The 13,750-nt window shown below is 41.5% G+C and overlaps 1 protein-coding gene across 1 annotated transcript in view; it reads right to left on the bottom strand.

Moving 5' to 3' along the window:
* UBXN4 (UBX domain protein 4) overlaps positions 1 to 4,471 on the bottom strand; it is a 40,397-nt gene extending 35,926 nt beyond the window's left edge. The window contains exon 1 of the mRNA XM_028508684.2: positions 4,211 to 4,471. Coding sequence (XP_028364485.1) covers positions 4,211 to 4,292 — 82 coding nt within the window. The 5' untranslated portion in view covers positions 4,293 to 4,471. The remainder of the gene's footprint in view (positions 1 to 4,210) is intronic.
* Between the last annotated feature and the right edge of the window lie 9,279 nt (positions 4,472 to 13,750).

Here is a 13,750-nt window from a genome sequence, read left to right as displayed (position 1 = left end):
CAATTGGGACTCAACTGGCAACTCAGGCCATGTGCCCTGACCAGGAGTGAGGAACAGAACCGGCAATCTTCAACTTTGTAGAATGATATCCAACCAACTGAGCAACACTGGTGAGGACACTCAGTCTATTCTTAACACAGCAACTTTCCTTATGCGCTCAGGTATTATCAACCCTCTGCTCAAAATCCTACAGAGGCTATTTTCTCTCAAAGTAAAAGCCAAAGTCCTTACAAAGGTCCAGTTACCTCTATTTTCTTTTACTTTCTTGCTATTCCTTTCTCTTCTATTCCTCAAATTATGAAAGACATTCATTAAAAGGTCTTTGTACCAGTTGTTTCCCCTGCCTGGAATGTTCTTCTGTAAATGCTTGCTCAAATATTATTTTCTCAATAAAGCCTTTCCTAATCACCACTCTAAAATTATACAACCTTCAGATATTCCCAAAGGTTCCTTATTTCCTGCTTTTTTCCACGTAATTCTTACAACCTTTTAATAGAGTATGTTTTCACTCGTTCTGTTTACTGTTTATTATCTGTATCTTCCATTGAATGCAGGCTGCAGAAGGGAAAGGATTGTTTTCCTCTTCACTTAGTGATATGTAGTAACTCAAATGTGCACAACAAAACCTGACATAAGATAAGTAGGTGGCATATAACAGGCTCTCAATAATTATTTTGTGGAATGAATAGCTAAGTTTATGATATAGTATGACTAATGCTGCACATTTGAGTATACTTTGTGGGAGATGAGATCTGGGAATATCAGGAATAGAGGCTTGAGAAATCTGGGGAAAGATAAACAGGGACTTGAATGCATCTACAGACCAAGACCAAAAAGAGTGCAGCAGACTCCTAGATGTTGAAAAGTATAATTTTTCTGAGCATCTCTTAAGATATTATGGGCTACAGAGAGGTGTAAAATTCCAAATCAATGACAAGAATATCAATGACAAGAATATCAACCTTGAGTGGAGATTAAAATGTAATGGTACAGAAAAAAGTACTTGCTTAGTAACAAGTGCTGTGAAAAAAGAACAGAACTATAAAAGAAAATAATGAGACTTCTTTAGACTGGTGAGAAGCTCTCTGTGTGGTGACATTCAAGGTAAGACCTAAGGGATGAAAAAGCTGAGCTATGCCAAGAGCCAGAAGAGCTCACTGAGGAAAAAGAAACTCAGGTATAGAAAAAGGCCTATGTGACTGGCAGTGTCATGAACAACAGGGAACACAAGACAGGCTGAGACTAAAGATTTGAGTCATAAACGAACCAACTGGATGTAAGTTGGTGCCATTTACTTAGAGGTAGAACACTGGGGGAGAAAACACAAGTTCAGGCAGTAATTTACTTTTAGGCTTTAGAATACTGTGAGGCATCCAAGTGGGGATTTCAAGTAGACAGCCGCAAGTATGGATCTGCTACTTCTGAGGTCGGTACTTTGCACTCCCTCACCTATGCTGTACCATGTGGTTAGGGTCCCAGATGTCACATCCCCCCAAACAATGTCTGTCCATGACTCAGACTAGTGCCAGTAGCAGCTGCAAGGCCAAGAGGTGCAAAGTTGGAATTGCTTAACTGGGTGAGAGCTATCTTAACACTACTAAGTGGAATTATTAGTTGCCAACTTTAGTATCTTTAGTTTCTTAGTTTTCATCAAATTATGAACTATACTATGGAGTTAGGTGGGCCTAAGATTTTAGGAGAAAAAACTGTCTCCTTGGTGGTATCAACAGTATCCAAAGTAAAGGTACTTAAAGAGAACACTACAAGCTCAGAAGCAAAGAACTGCAGACCCTAGAAGAGCCAGCAATTCAAACCTAGAAAACCTCTACTGGTCAAAACTTAAAGGCGTTTATGGTGTATTTAACCAAAAAAGGCAGTAAAAAGTGTCTGTCTAGGAAATGTTAGCCCACCAGCAACACTAGTCAGTGAACTGACATACCTTTAGGATCCTTATCAGATTATTCTTCTCCCCAAGAAAAGAATCAAATCTTGCTCAGTTTTCTTTCTTTCAATTTACATAGCTACAATACTTAGAAAATCCTTGTTAATTTGTTGGCTGAACTAGTAATAATCTTTCTAGTCTCCTAAAGTCAATCCTATAATATTCTTTAATTCATCCACGACAAATTCACTAAATGTAAACAACTTGCCTAAAACATTTCCCACTGGTGGGGTTATGTGAACCAAAGTTACCCTTAAGGCCATTCCTACCACTCCTAAAAAGCTAAAGACATCTTTTTAATTTTCTACTGAGTTAGTATATTATTGTTGAAGTCTCAGATCTAAGAAAATCATGAGTTCTGGCTGACGTTTCAAAGTTTATGAACAAAGGTCTAGGCAACCTTTAAATGCTGCAGTTTCAAGATGCTACTGTCTACAAATTCCTACAGTGACACTAATCTTACCTTTTCTTGGAGATAACTTCCTAAAACACTAGAAAAGGCAACAGTATTCTGAAGGGGTCAAGGGACAGACTGACAGATTGCTAACAGTATTCCTACAAACATTCAACAGAATCAATATTCTAAAAGCACAGAATACATGCTTATCAATAAAAGGTTAACTGAAGAATGTGTACATACCTACAAAGTCCCAAAGACCTATAACTTTATTTTACTATTGTAATACTTAGCACTACTGTTTTCCAAATGTTTGTTAATTAAATCTAGCATTAGTTCTTTCAAATTAACTGGTTCGCCCAAGAGTGCCTTCTAATTGACAATTGACACCATCAATTGTGGTTTTTGTTTAAAAACATGACTACGATAATCCTTTCCTGATCTCAATAATGACATAAAGTCTACAAAGTCTACAATTGTTCCGGTTTTTCATAAGAAACAAACACTTCTTTTTAAGCAGCTAAAATAAAACTGGTCAAGATGAGATGTAAATACTGTTTTGTGACCCTGGTGCTTATCACTTAACCACTCTGGACATAAGTTTCCTCATCTATAAAATGTAGATAATAAAACCTGTTCTATCTTCCACAAGAATCAATTGAGATTTTATGTGAAAGACACAATTTAAAATGCCATAAAACTATTATATATTCTTAATAAGCTTCTTAATAAGCACAGTATTTATCATTTAATTTTCCTTTTTAATTTTCTTACAGTATTACAGCAGTTATTTATGTGTATGAAATAAAAACTGTAAAAGAGCATAATATGAACTACTCAAACTCTTCAAAATTAACAGCATTAGAAACTAAGCTATAAATTTAGCATAATTATGTCAAATTTAATGTTAACTAAAACTCATATTTCGGCAACTTGTTCTCACTGCAGTGCATAAAGTGAGGGCTATTATGTAGTCTTCCAATAGTTATGAGTTAATGGATAAACCTTTATTAAACACATAGTTGAAATAATACACTTCAAATTAACAGGAATCACAAACACTGATTTGGTTCCTATAACAAGAATGAGCAAACCCATAGAGGTATAGGTTTACTGTAAATCTAGAAGATTACAGTAATTAAATAGGAGAGTAATAAAATACGGAGCACAGTAACCCAGAGCAACCCAGGGTAAATGAGTTAATACACGTTCTGGAAATTGTAGATATTAGACCAGGAAAACAAAAAGAACCAAAGACGAACGTCTACTTCTTTTAAACAAATGATTTTTAAAAATCAACTTAGAACAAGTAATTATTTCACACTGGAACCCTCCCCACTACTATTAAAAAGATCAAACCTATATAAAGCTTAACAGTCTACGTTTCAGCAAGGTAAAAACGCCAGTAACCGCGAACATCAGGTGGTCCGTCTTTGTTGCTTACCGATGACACAGCTTTCTTCCTGACCGTGCACAGCTAACTACGAACCCAACCGCCTGGTTAATGACCTGCCGTATCCCCACCTCAACACCAGAGCTACCCACGGGCGTTAGGGCATCCCGAAGTGGGACCCTGGGGACAGAGAGCTCTACGGAAGACAGCTGTGGGGGTCTGTCTGCGCCGACTCCTCTGAAGGCGCGGGAGAAAGGCTAGGCGGGGAACGGTAGGGCTGGGCAGCGGAGGGCCTGTTAGTCGCGCCACCTCGCCTCTGGCAGAAAGGGGCTACGGGGCTCCGCGTGTGAGGCTGGAACCGCATCTCCCGCCTGGGCGATGGGGGAAAGGCGCTAACAAGGCAACGCTGGAGGACCCTGGGGCTGAAAGTAGGCCGGAGAGAGTGTTTGGCCATATCTCGGGCACCCGCCCCCTTCACCTGCCACGAACACCACGAAGACTGCTCCGCTCCTCTTGGCAGACGCGATGGCGGCCGGAATGGCGCCCTGGAACCACAGCATCGCTCCTCACGGTCTAGGGTCTCGCTGGGAGTGTTGTCCGTGCGGTCCTGGAATTAGCCCCACCCTCCTCTTCGTCGGACCCCAAGGCCCCCGCAACCCCAACTGGTCCGCCCCCTGCCTCCAGCTACGCACGAACGCGCAAACCCGTCAGCTGCCTCTGGCGACGGAGCGCGCCGCGTCACGTGACGCCACACGTCGCGATGGGCACGGAGCCCCAGGGCCAGTCTGGTTCGCAATTTGGTGCGTGCGCGCGCCCGCTAGGCCACGAATTCTGTCCCGGAAGTGGAAGGAGGTAGTGGGAAGGATGACTAATCCTCTGTGGCGGGTTTGTGGCGCCTTCGCGAGGCATTAAGGGGATTGTAGTCTTCCTAGGCTTGCTCTCCTTCATACAGAGGAAAATGTAACTGATTTTTGGGCACGGCTAAGGGGTGCAGCAATGAGAGCCACTTCACTATCTATAAAGGGAAGAGAGGGCACTCATCCAGAGATGCTGTGTTCTCACCTCTGAGGCCTTCCGTGTGGAGGACGTAGTCCCCGGAGGATATAGTCCCCGCTTTGAGTGGAACCCTTCTTGGTAGGGGACGTTGTGATTCTCAATTACGATTAGTGGTCATTATGTGATAGGGTTAGGAGTCTCAGTATGGAACTGAATGGGCTTTGTAGGGATTTAGAGAGGTTTTGACTACTATTGAACTTTATCATCCCGATCTTGAAGAAAAGACAGGATATGAAAGCCACAGCAGTCACCTTCTGTAACGCCACACAGCCAGTGCACCTAAGGGGAGGTATCCGTAACTGTAAACTTGTTCTAGTCATTGACTAGAGATCATTACAAAACTTCATAACACTTAGCTGCTTTCTAAAGTAAAAAACAGAGAACAATGATTTGATTTATTTTCCAGCAATATAGATTTTACATCAATTAAATTTCTTCTCTAGCAGTACAAGAATTTAATAATCTTTGCAGGATTAAGGCAGTACTACATCTGAAAATGCCGCTTTCCTGCAAATATTTAACTTAAAAATAGCTAACTTAATGCATTCCAATGTTTACTTACTTTTTTCCAATCAGGACTTGCATATAGTGTTATTATAACCTGAAAAGTAATACTGATTAGAGACAGGTGCTGCTTATAAAGGACACCATTCCTCAAGAAGAATTAGAGTTGATCTTCAACATCAACTTTTTAAGTGGATTTCTTAAAATTTGATCAACCTATAAAGTCTTTCAGTAGAGCAATGATTTTAATTATTTCTATTTTTAGAATTAAATATTATAGAAATCGTTCATAGCCTTTCTTTCATCAAATATTTATGGCTCTCATACTATGAGATAGGCATTGTACCTGGCATTGACAAGGAGGTGAAGTGATCAAAGGCCCTGCTTTTGTGACTTTAGACTCTTCTGAAGAGGAAGGCAGACATTGAACACGTGATTGTGAGTGATGATGAATGCCACAAGAGGGGTAGTTTTGAGTTCTTCAGGGGTGTGATGATGTGACCAAACATGGATAGCAGGGTTTGAAGAGGCCTTCTTGAGAAAGTGACATGTCAGGAGAAATCTAGCTAGGTGAAAGAGAGGACTGTTCCAGGTGGAGGAAACTGCAATGTAAAGGCTGTAAAGCAAGTGAGAACAGTACACTTGAAAAACTAAAAAATGAACAGTGCAGTTAGAACATAAAAAGGGAGTGTAGTGGAAATGAGGCTTGGAAGTTCAGCAATGATTTGGAAGTCATGTTAAGTGTTGCAGACATTTTTCTAAAAATTGTAGACAGCCACTGAAGAATTTTAAAAAGAGGAGTTACACATAAGACTTATGTTTTTAATATGCAGCTATGCTACAATTTAAATGGATTTCACTGGAAGTGGAATGGATGAATATGAAGAGACTGGTTAAGAGGCTATTCATGTATAATGGAGATGGAGCTTTGGATACTTTTGATATTTTGGAAGTAGATCCAACAGGTTTTGTTTGTTGATTAGGTATGGAATTTGAGGAAGGGGTAGTCAAGAAGAGATCTGGAGCTTTTGTTTTGAAAAACTGTATAGAAGGGGGCACTGAGAGAGCGAGCATTGAAGGAAGAGCAGGTTGGTGAGAGGGGTGCATGAAGATATGAGTTCAATGTTAGACATGTGTTGGGAGTGCTGGAAAGACATTAAAGTGGAGATGTTAGGTAGGCAGACAAGGTACTAGATTTGGAGCTCAGAAAACATTTCTTAACTAGAAAAAATAATTTGAGATTTGTCTCCATGCACAGGATAATTGAGGCTCTGTGAGAATGCTATCACAGGGTGTGCAAAGTGAAGTGAGATAAGAATATATGACTCTGGTCTTAAAACCTCCAATATCTACAGGGTTGTATAGAAAAGTATAAATCAGGAGAGGTAGCAGGGTGAGGGGGAGTATATGTGGAGGAAAATGGGAGAGTGTGATGCCAAAGAAGCCAAGTGTAGAGAAGTTTGAGAAGTGATGAGAAGCAGCTATTCAGCATAGCTGCATTGTTGGGTCAACTTAAATAAGATTTTTAAATGTCCACTGTTTTTAGCAACATGGCAAGAGGGGTTTTTCTTCTGCATGGAATCAAGATGGCATGGGTTGAAGAATGAGTGGAGATAAGGAAGGGGTGTCAGTAAGTGTGAAAGAAAGGAGGAAGAAAGGGCATTAGCTGGACAGGGATTTGGATTGGGAAAGACAGCCTTTAAAGAGTGGCGAGACTTGTACACAATTAAATGCTGATGAAAAGGAGCTAGCCTTGGAAAGATTGAATCCACAGGAAAGAGGGAGACCTCTATGAAGATGAGAGGGGAAATGAGATATATGGCATATTGAACTAATAGCCTGCTCAACAATCATTCTTTTACCACACCCCCGCCCCATTATTCCTTGCTGGCAGAGAGGGGAAACTACCAGATAGTTGTTTTGTTTTTAACCTGCCCTTTCAGCCAGTAAGGGTCTTGTGGGAAGTAGGCATGGACACTTCTAAGATTTTCTAATAAAATAGAAGAAAGCACAAACTTTTTTTTGCTGGATGTGGTTGTGTGCATATGATGCCTGGTACTGTTACGGCTATCTTGTGGCTATGGTGAACGACACTGCCAACACATTGAGAGTGGTAGAATAGAATATGGAAAGTACTTGTGTCTGTGATGCCACAAGTCTTCTCTCGTGGGATAATAACTGTCCTCATTGGTTAGGCTGCTGTTATTGCTTCCTGTAATCACCACTGTTCTAAACAAGTTGAAATGGGATCCAGAGCCCAGGCAGACAGAAGAGACACCCTTTCCATTTTAACAGGGATGAGAGAGGAAAAATAATTTTGGACATAAATAAGTTTATATGTTTCAGGACATTAAACTGATAATAAGAAAGCAGTAAGTTTTCACATAAAGGTTGGACTTTTCCCTATGAAGGAGAGGTCATTTGCTGAGTGACAGGGTAGGGAGGTAAGGAAATTTGTTCCTTGAAGATAGGGGACAAGGTCTGAAATAATGTTGATGAATGTTGCAGGGCAAGGACTGGGGGTGGAGTGGGGGTGCGGGGGTGGGAATATAGTGTGCCAGGCAGTGCTGAGGGCCAGGTGAGGCTGGTGGCCCTGAATTTGCCTGGTGTGATTTTCTCCAGTGGCTACTCAATTTTGGGGGCACAGACACCAAGAAAGTGGAGACATGGAATTATCCAGCACTATGGATGCTAGACAGTGTGAGAAAGAACAAAGGAACATGGGGATTTAGGAGATTAGCAAGATTGAACAATGATGAAACATGAAATCTAAGTTGAATGAGGGGCAATGAAATGTGGGTAGGAGATAACGGACACAAAAAGAAGAACAGGGGAGGCAATGGCCTGCAGGGCAGGGGCAGGCAAGAGACTGGTCAGCAATATGGAATTTTAAAGTGTTAAATTTTCTGGGGGAAAATAATTGGGAATTATGGAAATTCTTGGTTTCTTTGAGATTTCTGAGTTTTGAAGTGCGATATTGTCAAATTTGATCAGTCAAAACATATTCCTCCCTGAATCAACACCCCCTTCTTCTTCCACAGAGTGAAACCCATCTTCTCCCTTTATTCTGTGTGAAACTAGCCACAGCAAACTTTTTATACTTTTGTGTTATTTTAAATTCTTTTCATTTCAAGATAGTGAATATACATGGTGACCCACTCAGAGCTGTGCTTAAGAACAAGCTCATTCCCCCTGTTGCCCAACCTCTGTATCTAAAGGCTCAAAGTTGTGTGCTTCTCAGAGGGTTCGCTTAGCTGAGGGCACAAGGGCTTGGCTCCTCTGTCTCATTTTGTCTCCAAAGGACCTTTTATCTCCAGCCCTCTCCCTGGAGTCATTCTAGGCCTGTGTTACAACTGCATTTTACCAATGTTGTTAACAACATAGTTCACTCCCTAATAAACGTCCTGCAAGTTGATCTTGTCTCAGCCTGTTTCTGTGAATCCAAATAAGACAGAACCCTGATCACTTCAAAGATTCATACAACTTTCCTTTCCTAAATACTCTTTCTGCTTTCTCTCCAGTCCATCCTACAAAAATGATATCATATTCCATCTTTTCCCTCAATTTTTTTGTAGTGTGTTCCTGCTTAAAAACCTTTACTGGCTCTGTAATGCCTCCAAAAATAAAGTAAAAATTCTGTGGCCCAACATTCAAAATCCTCTACAATTTGGCTCCAACCCACTTTTCAACATTTATTCTACTTTCCTGCCTGAGCTCTACAGGACAACCAGATTAATTTTCTCACTATCCTTGCCATATCCCTCATCATCTCTACTTCTGTCCACACCATGCCTCTTGCATGGAATTCTCTCCTTTTGGCCAACAAATATTTAGTAGATCATATGCTGTGAAACACCAGTTGATTGCTGATTGATAGCATTTTTGTCCTCAAAAAACTTACAGTCTTGTCATAGGAGAGACCAAAACATTAATAGGTGACCATTATATATGGGCTTGTATAAAATGAAAGAGCCATGTACAGGGTATTGCAGAGAGGAAGAGAGGGACAGGAATGGCCTCCTGGAGAAGGTGGCATCAATCCTATTTTTCAAATGGACCTCAGTCACTGATGAAAAGTTAAGCTCCATTTCATAATCAGACCCTTAAAACAGAAGTTTGTTTATTGGTGTGTAGCAGGCAAGCCATGAAATAAGTTATATCCTGTTCTTTTCCTTCTCACTACCATCCCTAAATTCTAGAGGTGAAAGACTTTCCATGAGCTATAGGTTCCAAGGCTTTATGGGCTTCTTTGATAGAAAAGAGTGGTTCATTGCAAGGAGCTCTTGGTAGGACCTTAGATACAGACCTGTGACCAGATCTAGAGGCCATGAAGGAGAAGGGTTTCAGCTGGTGTGTCTCTCACCATTGGAAGAACCCCCCCATCACAGCAGCTTAATCCACATGTTTGACCCTCCTATGACTTCAAAAAGTTTGACTTCCTGTCATTGAAAACAGAGAAGTTGTTCACAGCGGTTCTGGGCTGAGATGGGGAACTATATCCCATTTGGCTGACCATTCATCCTCTCCCTTCAACCTCTCGAAATCCATCAGTTCTCTTCTGTAACCAATCACTATGTGCTGCTGCAGGTTGAATCAACGGAGGTCCTGCAACTGTTTGCCTAGGGCAGGACCCTTCACTCTCTTCATGTCTTAGCAGTGTGGTATCTTCAGATGTTTGGGTCCTGCGCTTGTGCTGGAGTCCATGGACTATATCTGGTCTCATCTTCTTTTTGGGCCTGCACGAGATTTTAGAAAGTCATGGGCACTGTAGTTCACCACAGCTCCTCCCACTTCTAAGCTTCATTCCTTTATTTACTTGCTGACAGTATCAAGTATTTGAGTCTGCCAGCCCTGTGGTACACATTTAGTTGGCATCAGACAGACATAAACATACAAACAACACTGGCTGGTGTTTCACCAATTAGCTCTAGTACCAGCTTCCACCTAAGAACCTGAAAGGCAATTGGTCAGGTAATGTAGCACCTCTGGAGGAAGTGCACAGTTTTTCCTGGTTATTTTATCCTGTGAACACTTTATTTTTTGCAGTTATTTACATTTCTGGGTTTATGTCTTCTTTTCTCTAAAAGATGAAAAACAACAATTGCACTTAATCTTCTCTCTATACCCCATAATGCCTTGTTTCTTTTGTGAAATGAAAGACTTATTAGTGTCTTGAGGCCAAACTTTCCCCATTACAAAGGTTTTATTTCAATTTGCACAGGTAAAAACCCATCCCAAACTAAATTCTTGACTTCTGGTCAAGTTTAGGCGTAGGTAAACACAGCTCACCTCTTCTCATAACCATAAAAATCACAAGTAAATGATAGAACAGCCATCACTCGGAACCATCAGAAATTGAATCAAATGGAAGTCTGACAAGGATGGAATTGAAGAAACCACATGCATCCAAACTGGTACGAGGGGCAGAGACACAAAGACACAGACAAGCTGGTCCCTCCCGCATGTGTGGTGCATAAAAATTCCAGAGGGACATCTCAAAAGCAAGGAGTCCCAGCTCAATGTCAGGCCCCCCCAGCCCTGGGGTCCAGTGCCAGGAAGATACATACCCATAACTTTTGGCTGCAAAAACCAGTAAGGGTTGAATCAGTGGAAAAAACTTCTGGAGTCTCAAGTAGTTCCTCTTAAAGAACCTGCATATGGACTTACTCAGCTTCACTCCTTCTGAGCTCCAGCACAAAGATAGCAGCTTGAAAGGCACCAGTGGCATACTGGGAGGAACTGAAGTATCTGGCATCAAGGCGAGAGTTGGGGGATAGCTTTCTCCTAGGCAGAAAGGTGGGCAGAGGCCATTGTTCTTTTTCTGAACCCTCCCCACACAGAGCTACAGAGCTGGCAGGCAGGTGCCATATCTGAGACTCCATCACCTGGCTGTTGGAGTCGTCATCTCCTAACACTATTTAGCCCAACCCTGGTGATACCCTCAGGCTCCATCCCAATTTATGGCCCACCCAAGCTGTTAACAGTACCTTTTCCATATGAATAGCTGGTCTTGGCTTATGTTTCACAACTTCCTAAATTCTCACAAACAAGCAATAGCTGGCTACAGTGATCTCCAAGCCCCTGCACTTCTTGCTAAGAGGCCCCAGGCCAGCACTAGCAGCTGGCAACCTAGGTTCACAGCTTGGCTTTGCCTGGGAACCTCCAAGCAAAGCACAAGTAGCAGCCATCTCAGATTGTTTTGTAGCTCATGCAGGGTGGCCCCAGGCAGAACACAGGTGCAGGGAGGGAGGACCTTGGCCTGGACCACCTGGGAAGTCCCAGAGCCTGCATAGCCAGTGGACAGCTACAGACCACATTGGAGTACCACCACCCTGTCCCTACACAGCTGATCCTCCACAGAGAGTGGAGGTTGATGGTCAGTGGTCATAGTCAGTCCTTGCAGCTGACTGGCCTGGGTAAATCCCTTGCATAGACCTGCCAACAGCAAACAAGGCTCAACTACAAGAGGAGGGTGTACTCAACCCACACAAAGGGCACACCTTGAGTATCCACCTTGGGTGATGGGAGGCTGTGCCACTGGACCATATAGGATACCAACTACATTAGGCCATGCTAGCAAGACAGAGAATCATAGCAGCTCTACCTGATACATAGAAACAAACACAGGGAGACAGCCAAAATGAGGAGACAAAGAAACATGGACCAAATTAAAGAACAGATCAAAATTTCAGAAAAAAAACCCCAACTAAACAAAATGGAGATAAGCAATCTATCAGATATAGAGTTCAAAACATTGGTTATAAGGATGCTCAATCTATTTAGTGGGGACATAAGCAGCATAGAAAAGATCTAGTGAGAAATGAAGGATACAGTAATTGAAATAAAGAATAGTATACAGGGAATCAACAGTACAGTGGAGGAAGCTATGAATCACATCAATGATTTGGAACATAAGGAAGCAAAAAACAAGCAATCAGAACAATAAGAAAAAGAATCCAAAAAATCCAGGATAGTATAAGCAGCCTCTGTGACAACATCAAGCAATCCAACATTCACATCATAAGGGTGCCAGAAAGAGAAAAGAAAGCAAGAAATTGTAAGTCTATTTGAAAAAATAGTGAAAGAAAACTTCCCTAATTGGGGGAAGGAAATTGACATGTAAGTCCAGGACGCACAGAGAGTCCCCAACAAGGTGGATGCAAAGAGGCCCACACCAAGACCCATCATAATTAAAATACCAAGGGTTAAAGATGAAGAGACACTCTTAAAAGCAGCAAGAGAAAAGCAGAGAGTTACCTCCAAGGGAGTTCCCATAAGACTGTCAGCTAATTTTTCAAAAGAAATTTTGCACGCTAGAGGGATTGGCAAGAAATATTCAAAGTCATGAAAAGTAGAGACTTACAACCAAGATTGCTCTGCCCAGCAAAGCTATCATTTAGAATTGAAGGGCAGATAAAGAGCATCCCAGTCAAGAAAAAACTAAAGGAATTCACCACCACCAAACATTTTTATATGAAATGTTAAATTAAAGGGACTTATTTAAGAAAAAGATCAAAACTATGTACAATAAAATGGCAATAAATACATATCTATCAAAAATGAAATTGTAAAAACAAACTGCTCATACAAAAAGAACAGGGACACAATCATCATGGTTGCTAGAAGAGAGAAGGGTTTGGGGGACTGGATGAAGAGGTGAGGGGATTAAAGAGCACAAATAGGTAGTTACAGAATAGCCATGGGGATGTAAAGTACAGTGTAGGAAATGGAGTAGAGTAAGGACTTACACACATGACCAACAGACAAGAACAAAGATGTGAGGATTGCCTGAGAGACTAGGGGGTACGAGGGGGGGACAATTGGACTACTGTAATAGCACAATCAATAAAATATAACTTAAAAAAACAAACAAACTGAATTCTTAACTCTGGTCACTCAAATAGATTTCAATGTTCTTAAGAAGCTGAACTATTCAGTGCCAAATCTTTGCCATTGTTGAAAAATAAATAAATGGGCATTTCTTACTGAAGCTGGCTTGGTAATATCACCTTGAAATATACAGTCGTACATCATGCTTAAAAAAAAAAAAGACAGCCCTGGCTAGGTTCCTCAATTGATTAGAGCGTCACACACCAAAGTACACACCAAAGTTGTGGTTTCAAGCCCCACTCACGGCACATACAAGAATCAACCACTGAATGCATAAATAAGTGGAACAACAAATCTCTCTCTCTCTTTCAAATCAATTTTTTTAAAGATTTTATTTATTTATTTTTAGGGAGGGAAGGAAGGGAAAGAGAGAGAGAGAGAGAGAGAGAGAGAGAGAGAGAGAGAGAGAGAGGGAGAGAGACATCAATGTGCGGTTGCTGGGGGTTATGGCCTGCAACCCAGGAATGTACCCTGGCTGGGAATCGAACCTGGGACACTTTGGTTCCCAGCCCGTGCTCAATCCACTGAGCTACGCCAGCCAGGGCTCAAATCAATTTTTTTTACAAAA

This window comes from Phyllostomus discolor, chromosome 4, assembly GCF_004126475.2.
Source record: "Phyllostomus discolor isolate MPI-MPIP mPhyDis1 chromosome 4, mPhyDis1.pri.v3, whole genome shotgun sequence".
NCBI lineage: Eukaryota > Metazoa > Chordata > Mammalia > Chiroptera > Phyllostomidae > Phyllostomus > Phyllostomus discolor.
The sequence above is the reverse complement of the archived record's forward strand: the minus strand, read 5'-3'. Positions and strand labels throughout refer to the sequence as shown.